This window comes from Marmota monax, unplaced genomic scaffold (assembly GCF_021218885.2).
Source record: "Marmota monax isolate L192 unplaced genomic scaffold, Marmota_monax_Labrador192_F-V1.1 WCK01_AAM20220418_F8-fsc00007, whole genome shotgun sequence".
Taxonomy (NCBI): domain Eukaryota; kingdom Metazoa; phylum Chordata; class Mammalia; order Rodentia; family Sciuridae; genus Marmota; species Marmota monax.
In genome coordinates this window covers 1583750-1611110 of record NW_026692781.1, presented here as the reverse complement: position 1 = coordinate 1611110, position 27361 = coordinate 1583750, and the positions used below count along the sequence as shown (strand labels likewise).

The window sequence follows — 27361 nt, the reverse complement described above, 5'->3', positions numbered from 1 at the left end:
AGAGAGAGGGAAAAAAACTGCTTTTTTTCAGTTTACTTACATGTAAAATAGAAATGCAATGAAGATTACAAGACTAGTAGACAATGTCTGTCAAAAAGTAAGTGTTCAACGAACAATTGTTGTAAGTATAGAATTGGATCATCACACACACACAGTCAAGAGCTATTTGATATGAAAAGAATTTGAAAGAGGTAACATGATGTCGGGCAGTGGTTCACAAATTAGTGTGTGGAAGACATTTGGGGAGCTTGTTACAAAGGCCTTTTCTAGACATAGTCTCTGAAGTCTGCCTAAATCTGAATGCAACCTCTGAATCCTTATCAAGAGTGTTCCTAGTGACTACTGTGATGGATGGAGTTGTCGTGGGAAGTGAACCTACCTTCTTCCCTGACTTGGGTTCATGTTCCTGATATATCCTTTTGATTATTCAGGTGCTGTTATGTTTTTCGCATTTGACTCTTTAAAGACCTGTATTTTCAACAAAGGGAAAGAACATCAATGGCATTTGACACCTCTCCCTCTTTCTCCCTAAAATCCCCTGTCTGTATGACCTAGTACCCCATTTCCCAGTATACATTGTAGAGATATTTCAGTCTACCTTTAACACTAACTCTCAAGAAGGCAGATTTTCATGGCGGGTACGTAGTTAAATGTACACTCCAGAATCAAGTCAGAATATTTAATAGTAAAACATCTTACCAAGAAATAAGTTCAATTGAAAGGTTCATTTAAACATTTCTGAGAAAACAGGTGGCAGCAGAACATCCACATTTATCAGAACAGTCTCTTTGAATCAAGAAGGCATATGGTCATCTGGAGTATATCCATGAGACTAAGTCTCCTGTCGCTGCTTCTTAGAATGTCAGCACTGAATTGACAGCTTCTCTCAGTCAGCCTCCTACTGAGGAGCAGGGCAGCCCTTAAGGCAAAACGCAAACATTAACACACTGAGCAGATCTTATCATCGGCAATGGAATGTTTCCTCATTATGGACCTCAAGTGAAGCATGAAATGTATCCATTCATTCAATAAATCTTTATTGCAACTTGCTATGCTCCAAGCACTGTGTTGATTTCCAAAGGGAAAATGTCCTGCTCTCACTTAGCTGCAATACAAATCTATCTTAACTTATAAGTTAAAATGTAAGAGCCCAGGGACTGGATATAAGGTCATGAACTGTTTGAACAATGTATTAGTGTCTTAGTGCTTAGGAAACAAACTTGATGACTAAAACAACAGGCATTTTTGTCTGGAAGTTTTGGTGGATGAAAGTCTGAAATCAATGGTTCACCAGGGCCACACTCTTTCCCAAGATTCCAGGGAAGAATCTTCTGATTTCTTTGAGCTTCCTGGTTTCTGGTGGTTTCTGATAATCCTTTCAGCTTTCAGCTGCATCACCACAATTTCTGTCCCCCTCTAGATGTGTTATTTCCCCTCAGTGTCTCTGTCTTCTCCTCTTCTTATAGACACCAGTTATATTGGATTAGAACCCACACTAATGACCTCAACTTCACTTGATTATATATGCAAAGACCCTATTTCCAAATAAGATCACATTCAAAGGTAGCAGAATTAGAATTTTAATGTATCTTTTAGAGAGGATACAATCCATACAAAATATTTTGACTTAGAAGACTGAATGGATATTGATACTCTTAAAATATGCAGAAAGAAGATAAAATTTATGGGGTAGGGAAGATATAGCAATTAGTTTGGGGTCACTTAGTTTTGAGATTCTTGCAGGACAGAAAAGTGAAACTGAATTGTAGGTATTTATTAACATGTCTTAAGGAAAAAAATCAGAGCTGAAGACAGGTTGGAATTTTGTATGTTAACTTACATTAGTCATGGGATTATTATGAAAGAGAAATCTGTGTGTAGGAGATTTAATGATCAGTGTTCTCGGAAACAATACCTAACATCTATCAAAAGTGAGGGATTCCAGATGATTGGGCAGAGGGGGATGTTGAAGTGCTATAATTACAACAGAGGTCTTGGTTGACCCTACAGTGTCCCTAGTAATAGTATGACACTTTGGCATAGACCCAAATTAAGGGAAGAGGGTAAGGCAGCACCTCTGTTCCATGACAATTTCCAAAGAAGGACTAGGCTATGAGCTATCTGCATCTAACCACTTCTGGAAGCTGAAACAATCAATGGCTCACCAGAGAGTGGGATCTGAGTTGCTCTCCACAGCATCTACTACACAGCAAGGAGCACAGAAAGTTAAGAGGACACTTGATCACCTCAGCAATGACAGAAAAGCAAGCACACACACACACATGCAAAGGGAAATATGTAGACTAGCTACTTTGATTCACATTATGAAATTTTTCTCCTCATAATAATCCTAGATAGTCCATGTAATTAATCTGTATTTGTAGAGACTGAGACTAAAATAATGAGAAAAGATGCTATTACTTCCTTATGCTTTTGGCGCTTTCTAAAATTTGAAGTCCTGGCTTTAGTCATTATCTTGCATGCCACAGAAAGACAGGAGAGTTAGTAGGAATATAATTATTTTCTGTTACCTCCCTGTAATGGTTCAATTTAGAATCAAATATTCCCTTACAATGATATTATGCATTTGCTGGTTCATTGTTATTCTAATATTGCACTCATAATTGCACTCCTAATATTACTTAATGCTGATTCATTAGGTTATAGTTTATCTCTGAAATCATTCTCAATTTTTATATTTTGGGTATTTAAATTTGTTTCCTCAAAATTATCTCATTGTCTTCTTTATGGAACTGATTTTAAATCTTATAATACTTTTTATCTCAAGACTAAATAACACTTCCCTTCCCATTCATTCAATATTACCAGTATACTTTATATATTATAGTATTGTTTGTGTATATATTAGTGTGTGTGCATACATATATTTGTATAAAATATAATAGTGCATTATAATAAAATGCCAGCATTTTCTCATGCAAATTATTGATAAATATGACAGACTCTTTGGACCAAATCCAGGCCCTAGTGGTCACTCCTAATATATTCATGTCTGGTAAAAGCCCCGTTGCAATAGCTCTTAGGTTCTTAATAATTCTAAGGCTTATTTCACTCTCACTTGTTTGTTAATGAGACTGATATGTGATTCAGAAGCATCATTGAAAAAAATGATGAAATAACATTAAAAAGCATCACTGAAGTTCAGTTCATTGACTTTAAATCTTTTCCTTTGTCTACATGACCTATTGCCTTATTACAGAAAAAACAGTAAACAAATTTGGCATTGGTTCTTTTAAAGAAAACGTCATTGTGTTTTTGAATCCTCATGTTTTTTTCAGGGAGTTGTGTTTATTAAAATTAACTAGTTATTATATCATTTCTCACAATTAAACTTTATAGGCTGTAGAGTACTCCCACTCACTGGTGCACTAAACTATACCTATCCATTCAGACTCCAATTATTTGATTAAAACTACTTTACTTGATAGTACACGAGCAATCCCCATATATGCAGCTTTTATTCTGGCATTACTTTTGTATCCTGTGTAAGTCAAGGTTCTGTTCAGCTGCATAAAATGAACACCTAAATACATTGGCATAACTAGACCGAATATTCTACCTTCATATTTAACAAGGTCTGGAGGTCAGCAGTCCACATGGCTTCCATGTTCAAGGCTCCAATCTTCACATGTGGCTTTTTTCTATTTAATCCCCATTTTTATATATGACTGATATAATGTAGCCATATTTATGTTCAATTTCCAGGCAGGAAAGAGAAGGAAAGAAAAAGAGGCAGAGGAGGTGCTTGTCACACTAGTCTGAGGAAAGCTGAAGCTTTCCCAGAGATCCTCGGCTAACTATATGGCTGTGTCTAATGGCAACAGCAGTGAGACACAGTCTCCCCTAAAAGCAAGGTGGCCTGGCAGAAGCAGGACATTTATCTGCGTATATTGCCACCTTGATTAAAATGTGGACTGTCTTAGTAGGACACACTGTAAAAGATATTAGAAGTGTTTGATATGCTTCTTCCATATTTTTACTTCTCCTGGTTATTATTCCTTTTTGAGAAGAAATTCCTTTATGAAATATTATTTACAAAAGTGTCAAAAATTTAAGGAAAATAATTTTATTTTCTAAAAGATGTAGACACTGGATATAACTTGGGAAAACATGTAGCCCATTATACCATATTGGACATAGCTTTTCTATGTTCATATATGAATCCATGACTAGAGAAACTCCATATCATGTACAACCACAATAAAAGGGTCCTAGCTAGAATAAGTTATACTACATATATGTATAATATGTGAAATACACTTTTCGGTCATGTATACCTAAAAAAATGAATAAAAGTCAAAAATAAAATGAAATAAAGGCATATAAAATTACCAAGAAAGAAAAATTAATTTTTACTTATTAAATTAGAAAAACATACAAAATAAGAATATATTGAGTTGAGCAATAAGAAACTACAATATTCATTTTACCTACATAAAGTAGACATTTCACATAGCTACTTGTAAAATAAAGGCAAATAAAAATGTGAAACAAAGTTTATTCTATGAATGTAACCTTTATTAATTACTTGTATTAATACTAGGCTACTTAGTATTATTTCATTTATTTATTGTATTTATGTATAACAAGAGAATGTTTTGAAATTTTCTATGACTATGTACCCAGCATTATGATAGGTGTAGTTTTCTCTCTCCCAAGTTATACTCATGAAATATTTTTGGCCCTTTATAAATATTGGGTTCCCCCCCAAAAAAACACACTAAAACTTCATATACTTCAAATGTGAATAGAAAATAATCATTAACATGAAGATGTTTACAATTTAATAATTTGCACCTGAGATAATTGTGCAAACAATTATACCATGAAGCAAAGCAAAGCGCATTTCATACATAACAGAATAACAAGCCAATCCATTGAGGATGCCCTGAGCAAGGGACTGTATCAGGCTGGAGCACATGAGTAGGGAGTCCCTTGAACCAGCCCCTACAGTATGGAGATACATTCACTGGGCAGATGTGTCAGAAGGAAATCTCAGGCAGAAGAGCAAACATACATATGGTTCACCTGATTCACTCTTTCATTTATCCATCCACTCATTTATCTATTGAGTATTCAACTTGGAAAGCCATCATCTTTGGAAAGACTTAAAAGTGCTTTCTTGTTAAGAAATGGGTGTATTCTACTGATTTGACAAAAAAAAAAAATTGCTTAAAGATCTGTTGTAATCAAGGTTAAATATTTTATATCCTTTTGCTGTAATGGTATTTTTTTTTCCTTCATCATTAGGTCTATTTTTTTTCTCGAAGTCTTTTTCTGAAAGAGGAAGTTTTAGTCTACAAAAGAATAGTTTAGGTTTTTACTTATTTCTGAACTTTAGAAAATATAATCTTTTCCAAAAATTGATTTGACTCAGCAAGATCTAGGTCTGACTTACAGTTGTATTTTGGGAGGAAGCTGGCCTTTGATCCTGTCTTTTATTCATAGATTCTTTTAAAATAGAATTACTCTTCTACATAATGATTTTATACCATTTTTTTCCTGCCAATTTTCTAAAAATCTTTCCATCTTTAAGGGATTTTTTCACTTGCCAAAAAAAGAAAGAAATATTGATCTTATATATTTAAATCAATGTTTCTTACTGTTTATATTTCAATAAGTCTGAAACATCACTTTCCTTCAATGCTGTTTAGAATGTCAAAGTTAACAATATGTGATAATTAAAGGTAAACCAAGAAATCACAATTTTACAATATGCTTTTCCAATTTATACAATTTACTCTTACCCCACTCCACACTGTATATTACCTGTTTTTAAATGATGATTGTATTGAAGAGCAAGCGGAATGTAAAAGATTTGCATAAGCACATTATAGTATTTAAATTTATCTCCTAAATAATATAATTATGTAACTTGTTGATTAAGTCTATGTTGAATAATATTTAACCTTACTACTATGTTTCAAATATATTACTCAATGTGCAGGATTTTCAAACAGATAACTAATTTCTATCTGCAGGTACATGATGTTAAACTTGTTAAAGCACAGTTGACTGAACTCTCTGTTTCATGCTGCCTTTCTAAACTTCAGTAACTACCCTTCTTACTTCTCACAGGGGTAAAATCAAACTGGATCATTCAAGGATGCAGGTCTGTGCTTTAACCAGGCAGACACATATGTGACCACTTTTACACAGGTTACCTAAAAACATAATACATATATGATATTTTTTTCAGTGTCTTGCATGCTGTTCAGCTACAAAATCTATTTTGCCTGATCCATTGCAAGAAAGTAGAAACATAAGTGATTGAATTGACATCATAGCATGTCATGGGGGCAATTCCATCATTCTTTGTGATTCTCTTGATGACTTCTTTGACATATTTTTCATGTCCTTAGGTGATTTCAAGTGCATGATCTGTAAACTTTTATTGGATGGATTATAAAAGTAAGATACAAAATGTAACAGAAGCCATCAAAGCAACATTTAGTTAAAAAGAAAATATCAACTTTAAATTCAGTAGGTTAGAACTTCATTAAAAACAAGTCTTGTGGGAGAAATTTTTCAGCTATAAGCATGAATTCAGAGCAAAAAATGATCATTGCATTTTTACTCCCATATTAACATATAAGGGATTTAAGACTCATGTGATTCAGCTGCTTTCTGAATACACAGCTATGAAGTTCGGGGCAGAGCTATATTATTTTAGCTTCTAGTCTAAACTTTCAGTACATTTTTAAATGATTTTAAGCACCATGATCTCTGAGATATTATTTTTTCTAATCAATTCAATAATTTACATTTGATTTTATTTGCTCAAATATAAGTTGCATCAACTAAAAGACAATAGATTCCACCTATGCATGAGAAATAAGTGCTTAAAATGTTTGATTCCAGAACCAATATTGCTCACTGATGAGAATAAGTTTCTGATTGTATAATTTTCTGACTGGAGTAGACCCGAGCAGCTAGGAGGTCTAAATACAGCAGATTGTGAAGTGAGCACTAAATCTTTCAGTGAGATAGAAAACTTTTTTTTTCTAAACTTAGAACACTAGTATGGGTTGCTTTTTCTAATATTTCTATAAATTATTAAAGGATATATTACTCAGATATATATTACTCAGATATATAATGTTTTGTTTTAGTAAACTTTAATTCTAACTGTTTCTAATGAGGAAAAAGATATGTTAATGAGAATCTTGCCTTTTTTTATAATCCAGTTCATATTCTGAATTCTTCTGTCATTGTTGAAATGTTCGTATTATTTGTTATCCATTGTGAAATGATGAAAGCAAAACTTTCTCCTGAAATTGATACAGTCTATGCTAACAATTTACAATGGAAAAAAATTATTGTTGTGTTTATTGAAACTTGAAATTAATGTTAAAGATGATCTTAAGTTAAAAAAGATTAATTTTTCTATTTAAAATTGGTTATAATTTAGAGCTAATATTCTTTTTTTTTAAAAGAGAGAGAGAATTTTTAATATTTATTTTTTCCAGTTTTTGGTGGACACAACATCTTTATTTTATTTTTATGTGGTGCTGAGGATCGAACCCAGTGCCCCGCGCATGCCAGGCAAGGGCGTTACCGCGCTCATCCCCAGCCCCTAGAGCTAATATTCTTGAAAAAAATTTTTATTTCACAGTGTAAAAAATTGTCCTTAATGAGCCTAAATAGAGATTCACATATATACAACAGTATCTACATGTATATAGGTAAAAGTCATTGCATCTGAGAAAACTCTTTTCAGAAATATATTTACATACATCTATATTTACATATACATGTGCATGTTGTAAATTCGTAAATTATTGTTACTATTTTTTCAACAAAGACTGTTAGGAAAGATGTGTATGTTAACAGATGATCTTTTGATGAAATAAAAACTGAATATTTCAATTGTAAACAATGAGTTAAATACAGAACATTGGCAGAAGTTGCCTACATAAAATTTAGAAGAAACACATTATTCATGTAAACTTCATATTTTGCCTTATATTTTCAATATTAGAAATCTACATGTTTAAATGACCATTCAGTGAAATTTGTCTGTCCTCATTATTTGTCTGTCATCATTATTAGTAGTTTCTGAAGATAATATAACTATTTCAATGTGCAGGTTGCTTCTTTCTTTCTTTCCTTCCTTCCTTCCTTCCTTCCTTCCTTCCTTCCTTCCTTCCTTCCTTCCTTCCTTCCTTCCTTCCTTCCTTCCTTCCTTCCTTCCTTCCTTTCTCTCTTTCTTCCTTTCTCTCTTTCTTCCTCTCTCTCTCTCTCTCTCTCTCTCTCTCTCTCTCTCTCTCTCTCTCTTTCTTTCTTTTTCTGGGTTATTTAAAAATTACCAACAATATTTAACAAATTCAAATCTTAGAACCAACACTTTAACCTCACATTCTGCCTTCAGGTTTATTTAGGTTGCAATCCTTGTTTACCCACTAACTGCAATTTTCCAGCAGGTCTCAGTAGTAACAATGTTTAAATATTTGTTTCCAAAGTTTACAGAACACTTCTAATTGGAAACACTGTAATCCAGTTAATTCAATACATGTTTTCTGAAAACAACCAGCCGAGCATTTTAGTGACTGGGCACAGAGCCCTTGACTACAGACTGGTGCTTTATATTCCAAGACTTTATTGGTGAATGCCCTGTCCCTTTTCCTTAGAAGCTGAGAAACTGAGAGTCCAGCCTTCTTGTGTGGCCAAATGTTACTGTTTTTTTTCTGTTTGCTTTATATTCAATGTCTTATGTTTAATTCTATCCGTTGTCATATTACTGGATTGAAAGTGTCCTAGGTGGAAGGCTCTGGGAAAAATAAGACCTTTCGATAAAACCATTGGTTTTATATTTAATGTCCCTGGTGGTGACTACTATGTGACCTTGTTATTCCTCCATCTCCACATTGACCCTGTGAGGGAACTGTGAAGTGCATTTACTGAGGAATGAGCAGCTGTTTCCCATGAGTCTATACAAGATTCCTCTGCTGGCAAACAAAAACAAAAACAAACAAACAACAACAACAACAAAAGAACACTAGGGAAAGAAAAACAAAAAACAAAAAACAAATCTGTTTTCTTGCCCTTGATTTGAAAAAGCAGAATTTTAGCTACTCGTAATTATAATGTGAGCCAATATTTTGCTGCCAAACATTATCTGTTAAGTCAGTGAATATGAGAATCCTGACAACAGAGAGGAAAGTAATATTATATTTCCATCGATCAAGAATATCTAGAGTACTTTTTTAACACAGGCAATTTCAGACATATCAGAAACAGATTGAGGGTCCAGAAATCTAAAGAAACTAAATTTTATTACATTGAAGATGGAAAACACAAGTGATAATATTATAGGTGATCTCTAATTGAAAAAGGCTATGCAAAAATAAAGCTGTGTTTCTCCAATAGCTTTTAAAAAACCATGATACTTCTAAGTAGAGAAAGACTACTGTGATCTTTTATTCTGGAATTGTTCTTTTTTTCCTCTTTTGTAACTTTTATGTTTTGTTTACTTATTTTTATGTGATGCTGAGGATTGAACCCAGGGCCTCATATATGGGAGGCAAATGCTCTACCACTGAGCCACAACCCCAGTCCTTGTGATCTTTTATTCTGAACCTTATTTTCCTCCTTAATGATTCAGGAATATCATTACAGATATGGACTGCAATATTGGGTTGTTGAATTTAAAAATGAGTGATAATGAACTTGAACCTAATCAAATTGTTTTTCCTGCTTATTGATACATAATGGAGCTTAACTTATTACTAATGTCTCCCATAATTTTTCTTTTTTGTGCCAATACCTTTATTTCAGTTTGCTTCTTTCAACCTTCTTGCTGTCTATTTTGTATCTTTGTGTTGATGCTCAAGTGAAATAAATATTCTAGGCTCTGCTCCTTAAAGAATATTTATTTTCTGTTTTGAAGCAAGCAGCCTTATGGTATGTACTTTAAATGTAACATCTCTGAGATATTTTCAATGTCAGTCCTCCTTTTTGAGAAAGATTTTTCTCATTTCTGTGTTCTCTACAGTGCTGCTGTGTTTGATGGTTTTTGCTTTTGAGTGGCAGATCATTAGGTCATTAGATAATATTTCTTCACTCCTCTTGGAACTAGAAATTATTGACTAGAATTAACTACCACTCATAACAACATGAAATAGCCTTGTAATATTAATGCTTATCTCAGGAAATACCAGTAATAAATTAGTAAGTGACTGATGTAGGGCATTTTCTACTAAGACACATATTTAATAATGTCTCCACTCACACATAATCTTGTAGAAAACACACCTTCAAGCCAATCAAAAAGAATAACAAAGGTTTTAATTTAATCATATTTTCAATAAAAGAAAGGGGCTTCTTAGATAGCTGCATAAGTTCACCATTAAGGTAAGCATTTCTTCAGAACTACCACGTTTAATGGATACACATTGAAGAATATTGAAAGATTAAAATTTTTGAATCAAATGTGTTGTTTTTATAAAAATAAAAGAAAGAATTTTAGAAGGTATACTCAAATCACTTTATTCAATAAAAGGGAAGAATGTAACTGTGGAACTCTTTCTATTCCTTACAACAGTGAGTTCACCTTCTTGGGTCTATGCTTAGTTTTAGTTTTATTTGTATGAAAACTGCCAAAGATAAAAAAAAAGAAAACTTTGTTAAAAACTAAGTAAAATGGAAAAAGGAAATTTTATGTTAAAATCAAACCTCTTTGAAAATTACAGAAAGGTCAATTGTGATATCAAAATGACATTTCATCATACTAAAATATTTATTTCACTTCTCTTAACATAGCATATTCTTTCTTTTCCAAAACTACAAAGAAAACTAAATAAAAAGATCAAATTTATAAAAATGAAGGCAATTATAAAATTAGTATAGAAAGACATATAGTTGGCATGATCTTTTCTGTGTAGTAAAAATAAATGAAACAAATTTTAAGGATATTAGCCTTCTATTTAAAGACATACTTTTAGGACCCCATTAAAGAAACTTGTACCTTAAAAAGTGTAAATTTCAAAGGGTGAATAGATTAGACCTCAACAGTCTCCATTGCTAAGGTATGTGAATTATATATATTTAATTTTATATAAAGTACCGAAATAGCTACTATGTGAATACCTAATGCATTTGCAGGAAAGCATTAAATATCTAAAAATCTATTGACCACAGTAATTTGATTTGTGATCTATGTTAATTATAATTTATGCTGACTACTCTGTTAATTTGGTTCCAGTGAATATTACTGGAATGTTTTAATTTTGATGTAAAATCTCAGTAATATCCTGAATTTAATTGACAAAATTTACCATAAAACCTGTATATGAAAAGGAAGGTTTCAGTGGCAAGATATATTACATAAATTTTCCTGAATTATCACTTTCTCGTTATCTAACTCAGCCTAAATCTTCTTTGCCAATGCCCTTTTAAACAGTGAGAAACCAAATACTGATATTGAATATGCTTTCATTAATCTGGACTGTCAGAATTCTGCAGATAAAAGTTTATTTAAAAGTTGTTGGCAGTTGAGAGAAAACCACTATTTCTATTGTTAATATTTTGGCTAGTACCAGAGAGGTCCTTGATATTCTTCTATTAGCAATTCTTCCTACTGTTTTGCCTCAAAATCTAGGCCAGTAGTTATTTTCAGGGTTATAGGACTTCATCTCAGCACCATAGAAACATAGAGTCTTCTCTTCCAGTTCCTGAGTGACAGTTCACTTACAGGTGAGAAGTCAAGAATTTATTATATCAAATAATTACAGTCTTTTTGATATGGTAAAAAAGACAGCTTTTGTGATAATTGGCACAATAATAATATTAGTATATCTAAGATTTTCCAATGTTCTTTCCTGACATAATGTATATTTTATAGCACTAAGTTTTATAGAATATTCAGTTATAATTGATTTCTTTTTCCCTTTCTTATTTTAAAGTAACTTTAAATGAATTTAGTTTTAAAAGTTCATTTTAAATGAATTTTTATATCATTGTTATTCATAACTGATACTATGAACAAACTCCTCAACCTAGTAGAAATAATGCATCTATGCCAATCGAGGCTAAACATGTATAAAAAGGACTTATTCTTAAGTTATTCTTTATGTACATTATTTGTGTCACTTAATTTTTTTTATTGGTTCACACTAATTATACAGAGTAGTGGGTTTTATTATAGTACATTTTCACCTGCATAGAACACAATTTGATCAATTTCCCATGCTAATACCTCTCATCTTATGTATCCTTCCCCATCAACACCATTTTCACTGAGATTGTATGATAATAACACTAAGAATTTAATGTGATATTCATAAAAATATTTCTAGATTCTATATCATTCTCTAAAAATTAATAATTTAGAATGAGCCTCTGATATTAATACAAATTAATAGATTGACGCATCAATTTAACTGAAGTGAACAATTCCTTGCCTTAGTACTTGCATTTGCTTAACCTATGCTCCAAAATTACAGCTGTAATCTTAATGAGAAAAGCATGTGTTGTAATAACTAATAGCTTTACATAATCACATGTCATTTAACAAATGAAAATGAAAAATGAACACTTTCATTAATATGTTGCTCTATTTCTTTGTAAAACAAGATTAAGGAAATTTGACAGAGTTTTGCTACAATTTCTGTATGTATTTGCTATAAAAACTTCCATGTATGTGTGTATAGACATCATGTTTTCATAGAAATGGGGGGAGTTGATTGTTATGATCAGCTAGATGATCATAATAATGACACTGAATTCATTGTTCTGTGTATCAGTCTGCCATGTTTGATTTCACTGAATCTTTGCTTCAGAGTTTGCATGGGGTGTTCCCTTTAGTATCCACTCTTTGGGCATTATAAATAATACATTATGATCTGTCCTACTGTATCCTAAAATTTTAAAATAAAATGGATAGTGTTGGTATGGTCCTTCACATTTTGATTCGTATGCATTATTTGATTTGGCAGGTCTCCTTTAGAGACCTTCTATCTATATCATCCTGCTACATATTTTTTAATTCAAGAAATAGAGAATGTTTAGCTTTTATTTTATGCTATTATTTTATCTTAATGTTTGCAAACTTTTTGTTCCAACTGTTGGATATGACCTTCCAACTATCCAGAATTGGCAATTTGATACTTATATTTTATTTCTATTAGGGTCTTCATTGTATTAAAATAATTACTGTTTTATATATTTATATTAAACATAAAATAATAATAAGATGTGGCCAGTTCCTTACCATATAGTTAACATCAAAATATTGCCTATGAGAATTTTGTCCAAATATTTGTTAGCTTCATAAAAATACAATGTATTTTTCCCAGGATGTGTAGATAGAAAGATCAAGTACAGATGCATTGTGAGGTTCCTTGACCTCAATGTGTGTTTATACATTTTGTATGGCCATCTTACTGTGAAACTTTCTTCATAACACTTTGCATGACTGATTATTAAGTGAGGCTTATATGTAGGACTTGAATGAACCCTAAATGATCTCTCTGGGGGGTGGTAAATTCCTTTTCAGAGATTACGCCGATTGAGTTCCTCTGAGTGCAGCACAGTTGATAACCCTCTGCCAGGAGAAGGAGAGGAAGCTGAGGCTGAACCTGTGAATTCAGATGAGCCAGAAGCCTGTTTTACAGATGGTAAGAAAAAAAATTAAAACACCAACATTTATTGGTGTTTTGGGTTTTGTCTTAATACTTAGTACTAATTGGGAGGATCATGTTTACAAAAAGTCATGAGGCTCCATTCCATGTTGATTCCCTGGTGACTCTGTTTAAAGGTGAGTCACTGGACCTCTCTAAGCCTCAGTTTCTCCATTTATATTACTCTACTAGCAATGCTTTGCAATGACAGTGCATTCACTGTAAAGCTCTCTGTTGCTGTGGGAACCTCATCCTTCTCATTCTGGATCCTTAATTCACATTCAAGCATCGTGGAACCACTAGAATTCAAGTTAATGGGACAGATGGTACTGTTGTCCTTTTCATCAAAACTGAAATTCACTGACACTTCAGTGAGCATTCTTATAATGTTACCACAGCCCAACTCAGAACTCTTCCTCCACTTGGTTTCAGAGGTCACAGTCCAACATAATTTTTTTATAAAAGTTCTGAGTCCTTCTATTTCTTTTATTGACTATTTTTCTGCACCTCTTAAAATTAATACTGTATCCGCACACTTTTGGCCCTTGGTGTCTTCTTATTCCTAAAGTCTATGAGATGGCTTGAATAACCATTTCTGTGCTGTTGACTCTTACCCCAGACCCCCTCTTGAGTTCTAGATCTGATTACAATGGTTGGTTGGTCATCTTCTCCTATTGCCTTAAAACATTTAAAGGTTAATAAATATAAAACAAATTTAGTGTGGTCTCCTCCACATAATCTATAGCATCTTCTATTCTTTACCTTATTTGGTGACATCATGATCTACCCTGCCTCTAAGGCTAAAAGCTGAGAAAGCCTCATCCTCTTCTTTCTAATCACAAGCTCATTAGACACACTGGGGATAAGGCCCACATTCTCCAGAGGATTCTGATTCATGGTAAAATTTGGGAACCCTTGTTTTATAGGATAAAATCTGAAGTCTATAATCTGACATGTGAAGCCTTTTATATTTGGCCTCAGTATTTTTTTTCTAATATTATTCCCTCCTTTTTATTCTCTGCCATACTCAATTTCTCACTGCCCTTGAAATTTGCCAGGAGTTTTATTCAAAGAGGTAATTTTGACCTCAATCTAGGAAAGTGTTCCATATTATCTGAACAAGCATTATATCATCTAAATAAAAAACACAAACCTAGAGTAGGCTTCCAGAAGATCTGAGCCTAGTAAACATGATTTTCAATTGGCCTACTAGTAACCATCTCTGAGGCCATGAGCCCATTTTTTAAATCTTGTACCTCATCTGTAAAATGGATGTAACAACAGCATTTGTATCATGGAGAATGAGACAGATCAAATGAAATAATTCTTATTAATTAATTGGCATAATGCCTATCTTCATTTTCACTCTGCTATCCTTATTGGTTTTCAAGTATTTTAACAGTCCCTTGTAGAAGTTGTACTAGCATTGATGCTAATGACTTGCTATTTACTCATGGGCTTACTTTCAACATCACTATTTTTGTAGAACTCATTGATTTGCTTTCAGTCTCTGAGACTTTCTTAAGAGGTCTCCTAAAACACTGATGCATTAAGCAAAGTGACTGAAAAATAAAAATATCTACAAACTGCAATAAGTACATGGATTTTATTTAAATACATTCCAAATATCATTTTATGTGAGAAGCAAAGGAGCATCATACCCAGTTGTCACAAGTTTTGTGTTTGCTGAAATCATTGCTGTAAGCAGAACCCACAAAATTTCCCTTGTAATTGTCATGTTAAGAGCACTTGTGAATTTTATCCACATGTCTGGTTGTTTCTCAATAATTAGCAGCAACCTTGTATAGTTAAATCTGTGTAGATGTACCAAGATTTCCCTTATCCATTTTATGATGACCATTGTGAAGATTTTTCTTTATAAAGAGGTTGGGTTTATAAAACAAACAAAGCCTTCAAACCAGAAAAGGGCTCTAGAAAATTTTTAACCTCTACAGAAAGTGTTAACACTATACTCTTTCTTAAGAACTTTACAAAGGTTGTTTTTCAATCCTGAGAAACAATAATGAATATATTCAACATAACTAAATATACATATATGTATATATATGTATATTTAGTTATGTTGAGATCATTTATAGTTTTAAATTGAGGCTGGGGCTGGTGTAGAAGAAATGTCATGATGACACATTTTCAAATGAACCTTGGCCTGGGTCATTGAGAACTGATTTCGGGAACCCAACTCTTAGTCACATGGTTTTGATAACGCTCCACTGGGGAGGCTTTATACAGTCACCAGACCTCTTTGGTTAAGAGACTCAGCCTGATAAATTTAGAATAGCAGCCAATTTGCTCAAACTTTCAACCTCTTATTCATTTACTCATTCCTTCTTCCAATAAACAATTATTAGACACCTTCTATATGCTGTGTCCAGTTCCCTTGCTCAAATAATGTGAAAATATAAAGATGATAAAAGGAAAGGATAGATACTAAAGGTAAGGGATTGGAACTTACTAGCATTCAACATAATGGCTTGAGAAGGCCTTTTTATTAAGGTGACATTTTATCAGAGACCTCAGGAAAAGTAAAGTTGGGCCATGAGAATATATGAAGGAAGTTTATTGTAGGCAGAATAACAAAGGCACTGCCCCAAGGTAGAAATATGCATAACACTGGATGAAAACCAAGAGGCCAGTAGGAATAGAACAGATTAAGAGTGTGAAGGGTGGTAAAAGTTGAGATAAGAGATGTAGTAGAGGCCAGATCATAAGAGCTTTGAAGAATATTGTAAGAATCTGGTTGAAAAATCTCATGATATGCCATCTTAAGAGTGGATGGATAGAGAGCAATGGAAAAAGATGCGAGGTCTCTGCAGTAATCATCCAGGTGAGAGATGATGGAAGCTTAGTTTATGTCAAGAATGGTGGGATTGGTGACAGGGTGAGATTCTAAGTATATTTTGAAGTTAGCACTGGATTTGCTGATGTACTGGATATAGAAAGCAAAAGAAAGAAAGGAGTCAAAGATGAATTCATATTTAGGGGTCTCAGGGTTAGTAAGCTAAACCCTGTGGGCAATATTTATGAACCTTCATCTCAGATAAAAAAAAAATTGCCCACTTTTAGACAATATATTGTCTCCACATGAAAACTTTGAGAACATTAGAGTTTACACGATTGGAAATTGTCAACTTGTTTACTTACATTGGAAATTACTCTTATGATTCATGACTGGTCTACCACTAGAGCTGACCTCTAACCAGTGCCAGTGCATAGCAGCATTTGGCCTCCAGAGATTTTTGTTACCAGAAAAGCAGGAGAAAAATGAAAGGAAGTAAGAAAGATGGATAAATGAGTGACTGTGCTTCCACTGCCGATGACTGTTAAAATGATTTTGTCACTCTCTGCCTCACATTCATTGATCCTTCTCAGCTTCATAGCTATCACCTTACTAATGTGTTCTATTGATTTTGTCCTTTGTCTTGTCCCTTAGTTCCCCTTTCCTCTTTCCTCTCATGCCATGTCTGTCCTTAGCTCTGTTCCATGGCTTTGTGATTCTAGACTTCAGACTACATCCCTAGGGCCTGTGTTGTTCTTTACTATCCTTCATTCTGCATGTCTTGGCAGCCTATAAAATTTTGAATTTGACATGTCACCTTGATTCTCCTTGATTTTATATTGTACTCCTTTTGGATTATACAATTCATTAATTGTATAGTCAGAATTTGAGTTAAAGAGAATAACCTCCTTTCCTTAAAATACTGTATTTTCTGTTAATTTGGTAGGTGGAAACAGCTCATCTAACCAAAATGTTCTGAGTTCATCAACTTAAAAAATAACTCATTACCAATGCTGACTTGAATAATAGAATAACCAGCTCCTTTTCAATTTTCTTTCTTTTGAAAGGAAAATGTGAATAAAACATTTATTGTAGAGGATTTAGACATTTTAATGAAACAATGGAGAAAAGGGGTTTTTCCTAGTAACTTCTTACATAAATTATACTGATTATGCTATTATATTCTTATCAATGAGTCGTCTGTCTTTGAAGAAACCAATAGGTTCTTTCTTATTGGAGAGTATGGGTTTAACATGATGAAACCCAGGTTAGACTTTATGTAATGTATCATGAGAGCAAATTAATGAAACCACCCCAAAAACATAGCATTTACCCATTGGGACTCATTAAATGTTTGAGAGGTTCTCTGTTATGTTTACATTCAATTAATAGTTCTTTCAAGAGAAGTGTGTGATAATGTTACTAACCAACTAAGTTAGAAATCTCTTGCATAAAAGCCAGACAGGAGATTGAGCACTCTTGCCTCAAAATAAAAGGGAAAATCTCTGATGAGTGCTAAACCCTGTGGGCAATATTTATGAACCTTCATCTCAGATAAAAAATGTACCCACTTTTCTAATTAGGATAATAGTGTTTTTTTTTTCTTTCCTTGTAAGACTGTTTTTCTTCAATTTTATAGCTGACAAAAACTCCACACTATAAACTGTTTTTAAACAAATGGAAACTTTATTCTCCAATAATCCTTGCTTGAAGCAAGTAGAGTGCGCAGCATGTAATCTTCATTTTCAGGTTGAACATAAATTCTGAAGTCTCAAGCATTAAGTTTCTATTAAGACTATTCCATCTCAGCCCAGCATAGTGGTTCACACCTATAATCCCAGCAACTTGGAGGCTGAGGCAAGAGGATGGCAATTTTGAGTGCAGCCTTAGCAACTTAGTGAGTCCCTAAGCAACTTAGTAAGACCCTGTCTCAAAAAAAATTTAAAAAAATAGAAGGGCTGGGGATGTGGGTCAGTGGTTAAGTGCTCCTGGTTTCAATCCCCAGTACCAAAAAAAAAAAAAAAAAAAAAAAGAACATTTCATTTCAAATGTTTCTACTCTGTCTGACCTAAACCTAAACATTTTAAAGCAAAATTTCCTCACTTTTACAAAGCAATATATAGCAATGTATTTTATACCTAGAAGTCCAAAGTCAGATTTGTTTTTAATGTAGAATACTTTAAATAGTTTCATTTGCATCTTTCAATGAAGATGTATTTCTTTTGAACTTAATTTTAGGATTTACCATTAATTTCTATAATACTGTTTAGGATGGTGTTTCTGAAAATGTTTTCAATAGAAGAGAGGAAACATCTCAAATTATAGAATAGATCTACACCTAGGAAAATCTGTTAGCAAGAAGACCCTGAAATACATCGTCCCCTCAGAGTTTATTTCATCCATTCAACTCATTAAATCAAAGTGATTTAAACAGTGTGGAGGAGATTTAAGAGAAATCAGTGAATTACAGAGAACAATAACATATAAAAAATAACTAACAAATATTCAGAAAAAACCATGGAAATAAGAAGATGAGAGGTAACATCCAAATGGAATTTGAAATGGCAGGCCTAAGTGTTAGAAATGATTTGGTTAAAGAAGTATCACAGAAAAATCTTTTCATGAAATATTACAGTGTAAGCTTTTTACTTGTTTTGAATATCAAGATGTTGCATGCATGTCTTTCTTTCCAGGTTGTGTACGGAGATTCCCATGCTGCCAAGTTAACATAGAATCAGGGAAAGGAAAAATCTGGTGGAACATCAGGAAAACCTGCTATCGGATAGTTGAACACAGTTGGTTTGAAAGCTTCATTGTTCTCATGATCCTCCTCAGCAGTGGAGCTCTGGTAAGACATCTGATACCTAATCAATAAATTGATTGTCAGTATTTTTAATAAATGAGTTAGTAGATAAAAATATCATGGCAGGTTGTTTTACCTAAGGGCAAAAAAAGAAGTCCCTACAGATTGCCAAGGACAAAATTTCAGCTGAACTCAATGAATATTTACTGAGTTTTCCAACATGTCAGATACTATTCTTGCTATGTTGAATGTAAAGATAGATCTGATTTGGGTAATATTCTCCAGGAGCTAATAGAGTAATGGGGAAGAGAGATACATGGTGCTCATAGACCTGAGATGCATTTGTAAGTAAATATTATCCATAAAGCAACAAAAAACAATTGGTCACTTGTTATTTCAGAATGGTACACAGCAAAGCTTTTCAAGGTCTAGAAAGAATAAACGTTTTCAGCCTGTCAAGGTGGGTTGAAGGGAGCAAGCATATAATGGTAAGAAAGCGTAAAACAACATAAGATATTCAAGAAATTAAAAGTTGCCGAGGTATAGAGAATGCCATGGGAGGAAGAACAAGTACAGGTGACCAGAGAAACTGGGGAAATATAGGCACTGTCAGCTCCTGAAGCAGTTTTTATAGAGGAAAGTAAATGAATGTTTTAGGGCAAGAATCGAAGATGTTTCTTATCCTTGTTCATATATACATGCCTTGTAAAAGGGATCTAGGAGAACTATAATCTTTCTGAGACTTTTTAAGATTGCAATTCTTTCCTATGACCCTGACAAAGAGGAGCCATTAGAAACCCATCAGCCCACATTCAGCTAGATATGCTCCTGAAAATTCCATTATACTGAAAGCAGAATCCTTAAGGACTTTACACAATGCCTCATAGACAGTCTTCATAGATCTGGAATTTGATTTTACAACACTCACAGGCTAATACATTAACCTGTTCTTTCATAAATGCTGGCAGAGATGAGATGCCAGGTTAGAGATAAAGGTCTTCCTTACTCGTGGCACCAAGGTAGCATATGCTTGAATGCATTAGTGTTGGTTGTCCTGTCCCAGATCCTGTAGCAGCACAGTATGGGCCTGGGTGAACGCTGTACACTAGAGGGTAAACATCATAGGTGAAGAACTCAGAGCTTAAGGAAACAATCCTTTTATACCATTTTATGCTGCTCTTTGTCCTACTCACTTCTCTCAAGGTTGTTTGCCTCAAACCCAACCCTGAGAAAGGGCCTGGGTGAGAGCAGTCAGGGCCTTGTATTCTTGGCATTCCCATCAAAAGCACCCAGGTACCTTCAAGGGTCCTCAGTAAATTGCCTCTCCAAACAAGTCTCACTTCTCAAAGGCAGAGAATAAGGAAAACACTCTTACTTGTCTGGTATTGTGTAAGCAGGAATCTTAATATTTTCTGTAACATCTTATCTTCCTAGTAACTGAAGTTCATTCTATGCTGAGTCATATACATGACCAAGACTTACAGAGAGGAGATTTAAAACACAAAATTTTAATTTCTTCTTTGAAATATTTAAAAAGGAGATGACATTTTAGGGGAAGGTATTCTCAAAAATGGAATCCAAATGAGTTATATGATGGAAAAAAAGTATTTCAAGAAGTTAGTGTTTTCACTAGGACAGTTTGCTAATTAGGCTAGATTTTTTAAATACCTGTCTACAAAATAAATAAAAACATAAGAATTTAAGTTATCACTTAGGATATATTTATTGCATTTCAAATGTTTACATAAATTTTCTCATTTAGTTGACAAATGATCCTGTAAAATCATGGTGCTTTTCTTCTACCAATGAAGAAGAAGCTGAATGCAAAATTTAAAATGTTTCTTAATGTCATAAAGCTAGTAAACCACAGAGCTATCATTTAATTGAAGTTCAGCTTTAAACTCAACTTATTTTCATTCAAAATGAGAATACACCAAGAAGAAACAAATGAGTTATAACTGAAATGACTATCAGTAAAACCTAAACCCTACTGTGGCAGAGCCCACATCGTGGCATCCTTGCCTCCTGCTCCCACATCCACAAAATGGGTCCTGGAAGCCAAGACCCCTTCAGTGAAGCCCTGCATCCTGCTCTGGGACCAGTCAGTAAGCAATACTGCATCAGGGCATCTGCTTCTCCTCACAGAGAGTCACTGCTGGTCCTGCTGTAAACCTGAACCTGAGTTGCAGGAATAGGGACCTTCTTCCTTGAGACCCAATCCTACTTGACTTCATGCTTTAAGGGCAGTCATTGCCATCATTTCTGCTCAAATGGCTTGCCTGATTTCTCCAGAACTTGGGAAAAGGGAGCAGGTAGGTCCTAGGAGCTAGAAGCCTTCTGCTACACTCTCATTCCACTGACTCTCAACCTTGGCCTATTGTTGGCACCTTCTTTGTGCATCTTAGTTGTCTGTCAGTTCTCTCCACCCAACTTCTTCATTTCCTTCAGTACTGATATTAAAAGTTTCCAAAAAGTACTATACATAGTTTTTAAAGTATTGAGAGGAGAACTTGGAAACAAAAGAATGAGAATGACACATGCCCATAACCATGGACAGGTAATACAGTATTAACCAATAAGGATATGGGTCCTATGGCTTTCTTTCTTCCAACAAGGTGAACAGTGTTTTACCCTGAAGGTAAAATCCTAAAAATTTGGAACTTATTTAGGTCAGCAATCATTTTCAATGTCTCAGTGAGCTCAATTCTTTAAGTCCAAATTTTTTCCCAAAAGACTTATGGCTACAGGTCATTTTCTGTCACATTCGTGCAATGAATTGAATGGTGATTTGTAGAGTCAAAGCTTATGAGAGATGATGAAGTATGGATGCAGGAGTCAGAGGGAAAAAAATCATGTTCTGTAAACTGACTGTGTTCTTTAGCCCTAGTAAGCTATTGCAATCATGAATTTGGCCAATTTTCCCTCTCGCCTGCTATTTTCTTCACATAGTGGTAGGCACTGGAATGCACAAGCTTGTCAGAGCCAAAATAGAGTTTTCAAATCCTACATCAGGGTGTAAAGTGGAGAGTAAGATGTAAAAGGTTTATAAGACAGGCTCACCTGAGATGTGTCCTTAAATTATCAGGATTCATTCAATTTGAATGAGGAGAAGTGTTAGATGAAGGGAGAAATCCCTACAGGGGTCAGATATCATGCTTTTTCTTTGAAATAAATTATTAGTAATTTCATTATTTTGCACTGTTCTCTTTGCTGCTTGAAACAACTGGTAAGAAGACCAGAACAAAGTGCCATTGGGTATCCATAAACTAGAGCAGGGACAGATGGCTCACAGCAGTATTACATTTCAGTGGTCCCCATCAGAATTGCATTTCCTGTTTCTCTAAGTTTTAAATTATGCATGAATTGAAATTCAAATATTATTTCCACAGGCTTTTGAAGATATATATATTGAAAAGAAAAAGACCATTAAGATTATTCTGGAGTATGCTGACAAGATATTCACCTACATCTTCATTCTGGAAATGCTTCTAAAATGGGTGGCATATGGTTATAAGACATATTTCACCAATGCCTGGTGTTGGCTGGATTTCTTAATTGTTGATGTAGGTCCCTTGGAGTCTATTTTAAAAGACAATATTAAATTTATTCTTAAAATGTGTTTAAAAAAATCTTCATGGATATTACCTATTATCATATTTTGTTAGCTTCATGTATTTTCAGGCCATAGGTATATGTTTTTAGAAATGTTAGTACAACTAGAAGAAATATATTCATGAGGAAAACTCTCCAATGAAGGGAGATTCTCTTCTGTACCATTCTAGCATTTATAGTGGACTTTTGTATGTGTTTTCTGTAATCAGAGGAAATGTAATTTTTAAAATATATGATTTGAAAATCATTCCTGTTAAGATTAAGAACAAAATGAAAAACTAGAGGATGGTTAAATATCACAGATTTATCACAAATTAAAGACAAGAAATACTAATTTGTCACAATATAGAATTAAAAGATACAAAAGGATGAAGAATGTATCAAGTTGTCTGATAAGAGAGCTGAAATTTATGTTAAAAAAAAATGGCTGCTATGGCCCACTGGCTTTATATTGGGGGAAGGAAAAGAAAGGAATTTCAAAATGCTTTGTTATAAGGACAGAAAAAACTGAAAGGAGTTGCAATTTTTGTTCCTGTCTCAAACAAACAACTGCCCTTTACCTCCAGAATGGCAGTAAAGCAGAGTAGCCATTAATAATTTCAAATGATAAATTCAAAACACTGCTGAGTACTTGGGTGATACAAAATACATAAGCATACTATATGTATTATTTTTTAAAATATGAAACTGTTTTTACAGGCTTCTCTTTGAGATAATTGGGAAAGAAATTTAAAGTAGTTTATGTGATGAAGGAATCTAAAATAGATACTAATGACATACTACCCATTGTTAATCATTCATTTGTATTTGGTGTAATTTATTTTATACTTTAATGATCTGATTTAATATATATTGATATATTTTATATTATTGGAAAAGGTATGACCTTGTTCACCCTCCTTTATTATTTTCAGTATATGATCTTCAATCTTTTACATAGATTTTCAGAAGTCTAGTCTTTGTGGTTAGGAAAGAAATATTCAATACTCAGTTGCAGTTTTTAGAGAGTTATTTTCTATATGATTCCTGGAAAAATTAGAGTGCCACTTGAAATTTTTTATACTACTAATAAATGCTTTAACATTCAAGAGTGTACACCATCACTGTTTTCAAAAATGATAAATTAATATAGTACCATTCATAGATAATTATAAATATAACTATAAACAGCAAATTCTTCCCACAAAATCAAACCAAAACTAGTCATATTTACTCAAGAGTTCAGTTTATCAACTATTATGTGAATCTCAGTACTTTTTTTTTTTAATACTGGGGTTGAATCCACAGCCTTTTACCACTTAGCTAAATCTCTGATCATTTTTATTTTTTCAGTTTGAAACAGGGTCTTACTAAGTCACTTAGAGTCCACTAAGTTGCTGAGGGTGGCCTTGAATTTGCAATCCTCCGGCCTCAGCCCCCTGAGTCTCTGGGATTACAGGTATACACCACCATACTCAGCCACTCTTTTTTTTTTTCAATAGCATAAAATATGAAACACAATATCACTTTTTAATATAAATTATGCACAATTTTTTCAGTGTACAGCATTTTCATTATACCAAGTAGAATTCTCATAGAGAATTTTGTTACTTTACATTAATGACTTTATACTGTTTTTATTCACCTTTAATAAATAAAATTATTTAGTTACCACCCAGAGAAAGAAAAGTCATAAGATGAATCCTTTTTGTAATAGAATACTTTTAAAGGAAAACTAACCAAAATAAGAAAAAAAAAAACAAGAAAAGGAATATAGGTTATTCTTTCTCTTAAACTTTTAATACAATTGGGTTTTTTAAGTTATAAAAATATTTAAGACACCTTAAAACTTTGAAAATATTATCACAAGTATACACATTTTTCATTCAGTTTATGATAAAAACATTTACAAATACAGATTAATTCATTTTTAATTAAGAAATACTATTTATAACAAATTATTTTGTTTTATACTTGAAAATCTGAACTTAGAATCTCAATGTCTGTAATAAAATATTTAGGAATACATAATGTATAGAACTCAGGAAAGCATATGACTTCAATTTGAAATGCTATTTTTTGAAAACAGAAATATATATGTATACAATATTTAATAATACACAACCTTGAGACTAAGTTCCACAGAGTATTCTGGCTGATGATAGAGATAGAAATCTAGGAATATAGATTTCGGAAATTATTGATTTTTTCAAGACAGGGTCTTAATATGTTGCTTAGGTTGCTCTGACTGATCTCAAACTTGTGATTTTCTTGCCTTTTGCTCCCAAGTAGCTGGGCTATAGGCACACACCCCTGAACCCAGCCTGAATATTTTTATTTCTCAAAAATTGAGAAGCTTATTGTCAACAGTCATTCTCAGAGTATGATGTCTGAACCAAAAACATAGGCACATGTATGTAGGAACTCATTAGGGGGTAAATTCTCAGAACCCCTCCAAAATCTACTGAATCATAATCTGTGGGACTGGGAATCAGCAAACTGTTGTAACAAGGTTTACAGATTAATCTAATGCATACAGGTTTCACAATCACTGATTTGATTTGCTATTCAAAGGATGGACTCTTCTGGTTTCTACAAGTTTTTGATTGTTTGAAATCTACTTGATTGAGCATTATAAATTAACATGAGCACATATTTGTGTATGTACAAAGGTTTGCATAATTTGCTAGCTGGATAGATGCATATATAGAAAAGCGTATAAATATTCTCAGACACAGAGTACACTGTAGTTTTTTCAACAATGTTCATATATTCAATATCATAAAACTGGTTTAACGGTGGTTTAGAGTACTGGTCAACTACTTCCAGAGGCTATTCAAATTGTAATCAGTGTTTTAAAACTTTTGGGTTTTTTTCTGATTAAAATGGGAGTATATTTAGTTTTTAAGTGTACTGTAAATGGAAAATAATGACCTCAAATGACTGAATTTAACAGTGATAAGAGAAGCAATTTAATTGGAATGGAAGTAATTAGTTCTATCAGTTATAAGAAATTTAAAAGAAAATGCAATATCACATTTAGTTCAATATTCTGAAGTAACTACATAAGGTCCAGCACTTTCAAATCTTCTGTTTTGTAAATCAGCTGACTTGTCTTTGAGTAACAGCAACAGTGACTTGGGAGCAATGAATTTTTTTTTCAACTCCTTAAATAATTAAATATAAGGGAATTGTCTTTGAAGTGTTCCTCTTCTTCCTTGACAAACCCAAATCTAGTCATTACCTCATAGTGAAAATATTTAAGACATTGTTCTTCAGCATTTTCTGTGGCTACCCAGTGTAAAATAAATGAATATTTAAGTGGAATTTATCCAGAGACTAAAAACATTTACAGATACAAATCCAAGGCCATTGAGGAAATCTTTTTTGTTGTTGTTGTTACTAAAATATATTTTGATTTCTGATCATGTTCTTTCTTCTGAAATAATTTATGGTTAGAGCTTAGATTCCTGTTAGATACTGGCATGGATGGTCGTTGTGATTGGTCTACCTAACACAATAAAGTTTTTACATATTTAAGTTTATGGTGAAGCCAATGAGACCACCTACTCTCATTCTCTGTTCAATTTAATTGAGAATTTCTTCCATAAATTATTACAAGGTAGGTCTTTAGTGCCAATCCTGAGAAACTGAAGGATAGAAATATTCTGTCAGGAAATTTGCCTCTTCTCAAAATAATGAGTCATCAGATTGTTTTTGAGTAAGTTTTATAGGGCTTAGATTTAGTTTAATGTGACACTTTTGTGTCAGTTACAGAATAAACAAACTTTGTTAGGCAGTAGATGTTATTTAAATTGAAACTTTTATAGTTGTTCTAATAAAATTTTCACTTTTAATAATCAAGTGCATAACCATCAATTAACAAAGTATGAAAATTATTATTTCTGTTTAGATATAGTAAACATCTTTCATTCCATTATAATTATTATTATTGGTTAACTTTCCTTGAAATCTAATTTTGAACAATGAGATAACTCTGTAGAAAATTATACTGTTCTTGTTGAGCTTCTCTGAGCATTGAAATTAACTTTTATTCTTGATTCTTTATCAATTTCATTGAAATAATTAATGAAAAAATGTTATTTTTTTATAGGTTTCTTTGGTCACTTTAGTTGCAAACACTCTTGGCTACTCAGACCTTGGCCCCATTAAATCTCTTCGGACGCTGAGAGCTTTAAGACCTCTAAGAGCCTTATCTAGGTTTGAAGGAATGAGGGTAAGAAAATAGTAAATTTATTAATATAAAGTTCTTATTTTTAAATGGGATATTTATAGTGTAAAAATGAATGGGTATGTAGTAATTTTGGACTGTTCATATTTATATACATATACATATACATATGTAGATATGGGTATTTATAGTAAGTGCGATATCCACATATATACAGTATTTTAGCACTTTTTTAAAACAGAAGAATGAATCGAGACATTAATTCTTCCTAGACATATTATTTTTAGGCAATTGGATGATGCAGATAAGTGACTCTTCCCTTTGTAAATGGAAATCTG

The 27361-nt window shown here is 33.1% G+C and overlaps 1 protein-coding gene and 1 long non-coding RNA gene across 4 annotated transcripts in view; one reads left to right on the top strand and one right to left on the bottom strand.

Moving 5' to 3' along the window:
• LOC124094475 (uncharacterized) overlaps window positions 1-2132 on the bottom strand; it is a 60452-nt gene extending 58320 nt beyond the window's left edge. The window contains exons 1-2 of the long non-coding RNA XR_009227001.1: window positions 700-2132; window positions 380-468 (exon numbers count right to left, since the gene is read on the bottom strand). This is a non-coding gene — a long non-coding RNA (uncharacterized LOC124094475). The remainder of the gene's footprint in view (window positions 1-379; window positions 469-699) is intronic.
• The window catches only part of Scn9a (sodium voltage-gated channel alpha subunit 9), an 86138-nt gene that overhangs the window by 39187 nt on the left and 19590 nt on the right, over window positions 1-27361 (top strand). For all 3 annotated transcript variants that reach the window (XM_058580151.1, XM_058580150.1, XM_046447200.2), the window contains exons 17-20: window positions 13517-13637; window positions 19131-19285; window positions 22630-22803; window positions 26946-27068. In XM_058580151.1, coding sequence (XP_058436134.1) covers window positions 13517-13637; window positions 19131-19285; window positions 22630-22803; window positions 26946-27068 — 573 coding nt within the window. The remainder of the gene's footprint in view (window positions 1-13516; window positions 13638-19130; window positions 19286-22629; window positions 22804-26945; window positions 27069-27361) is intronic.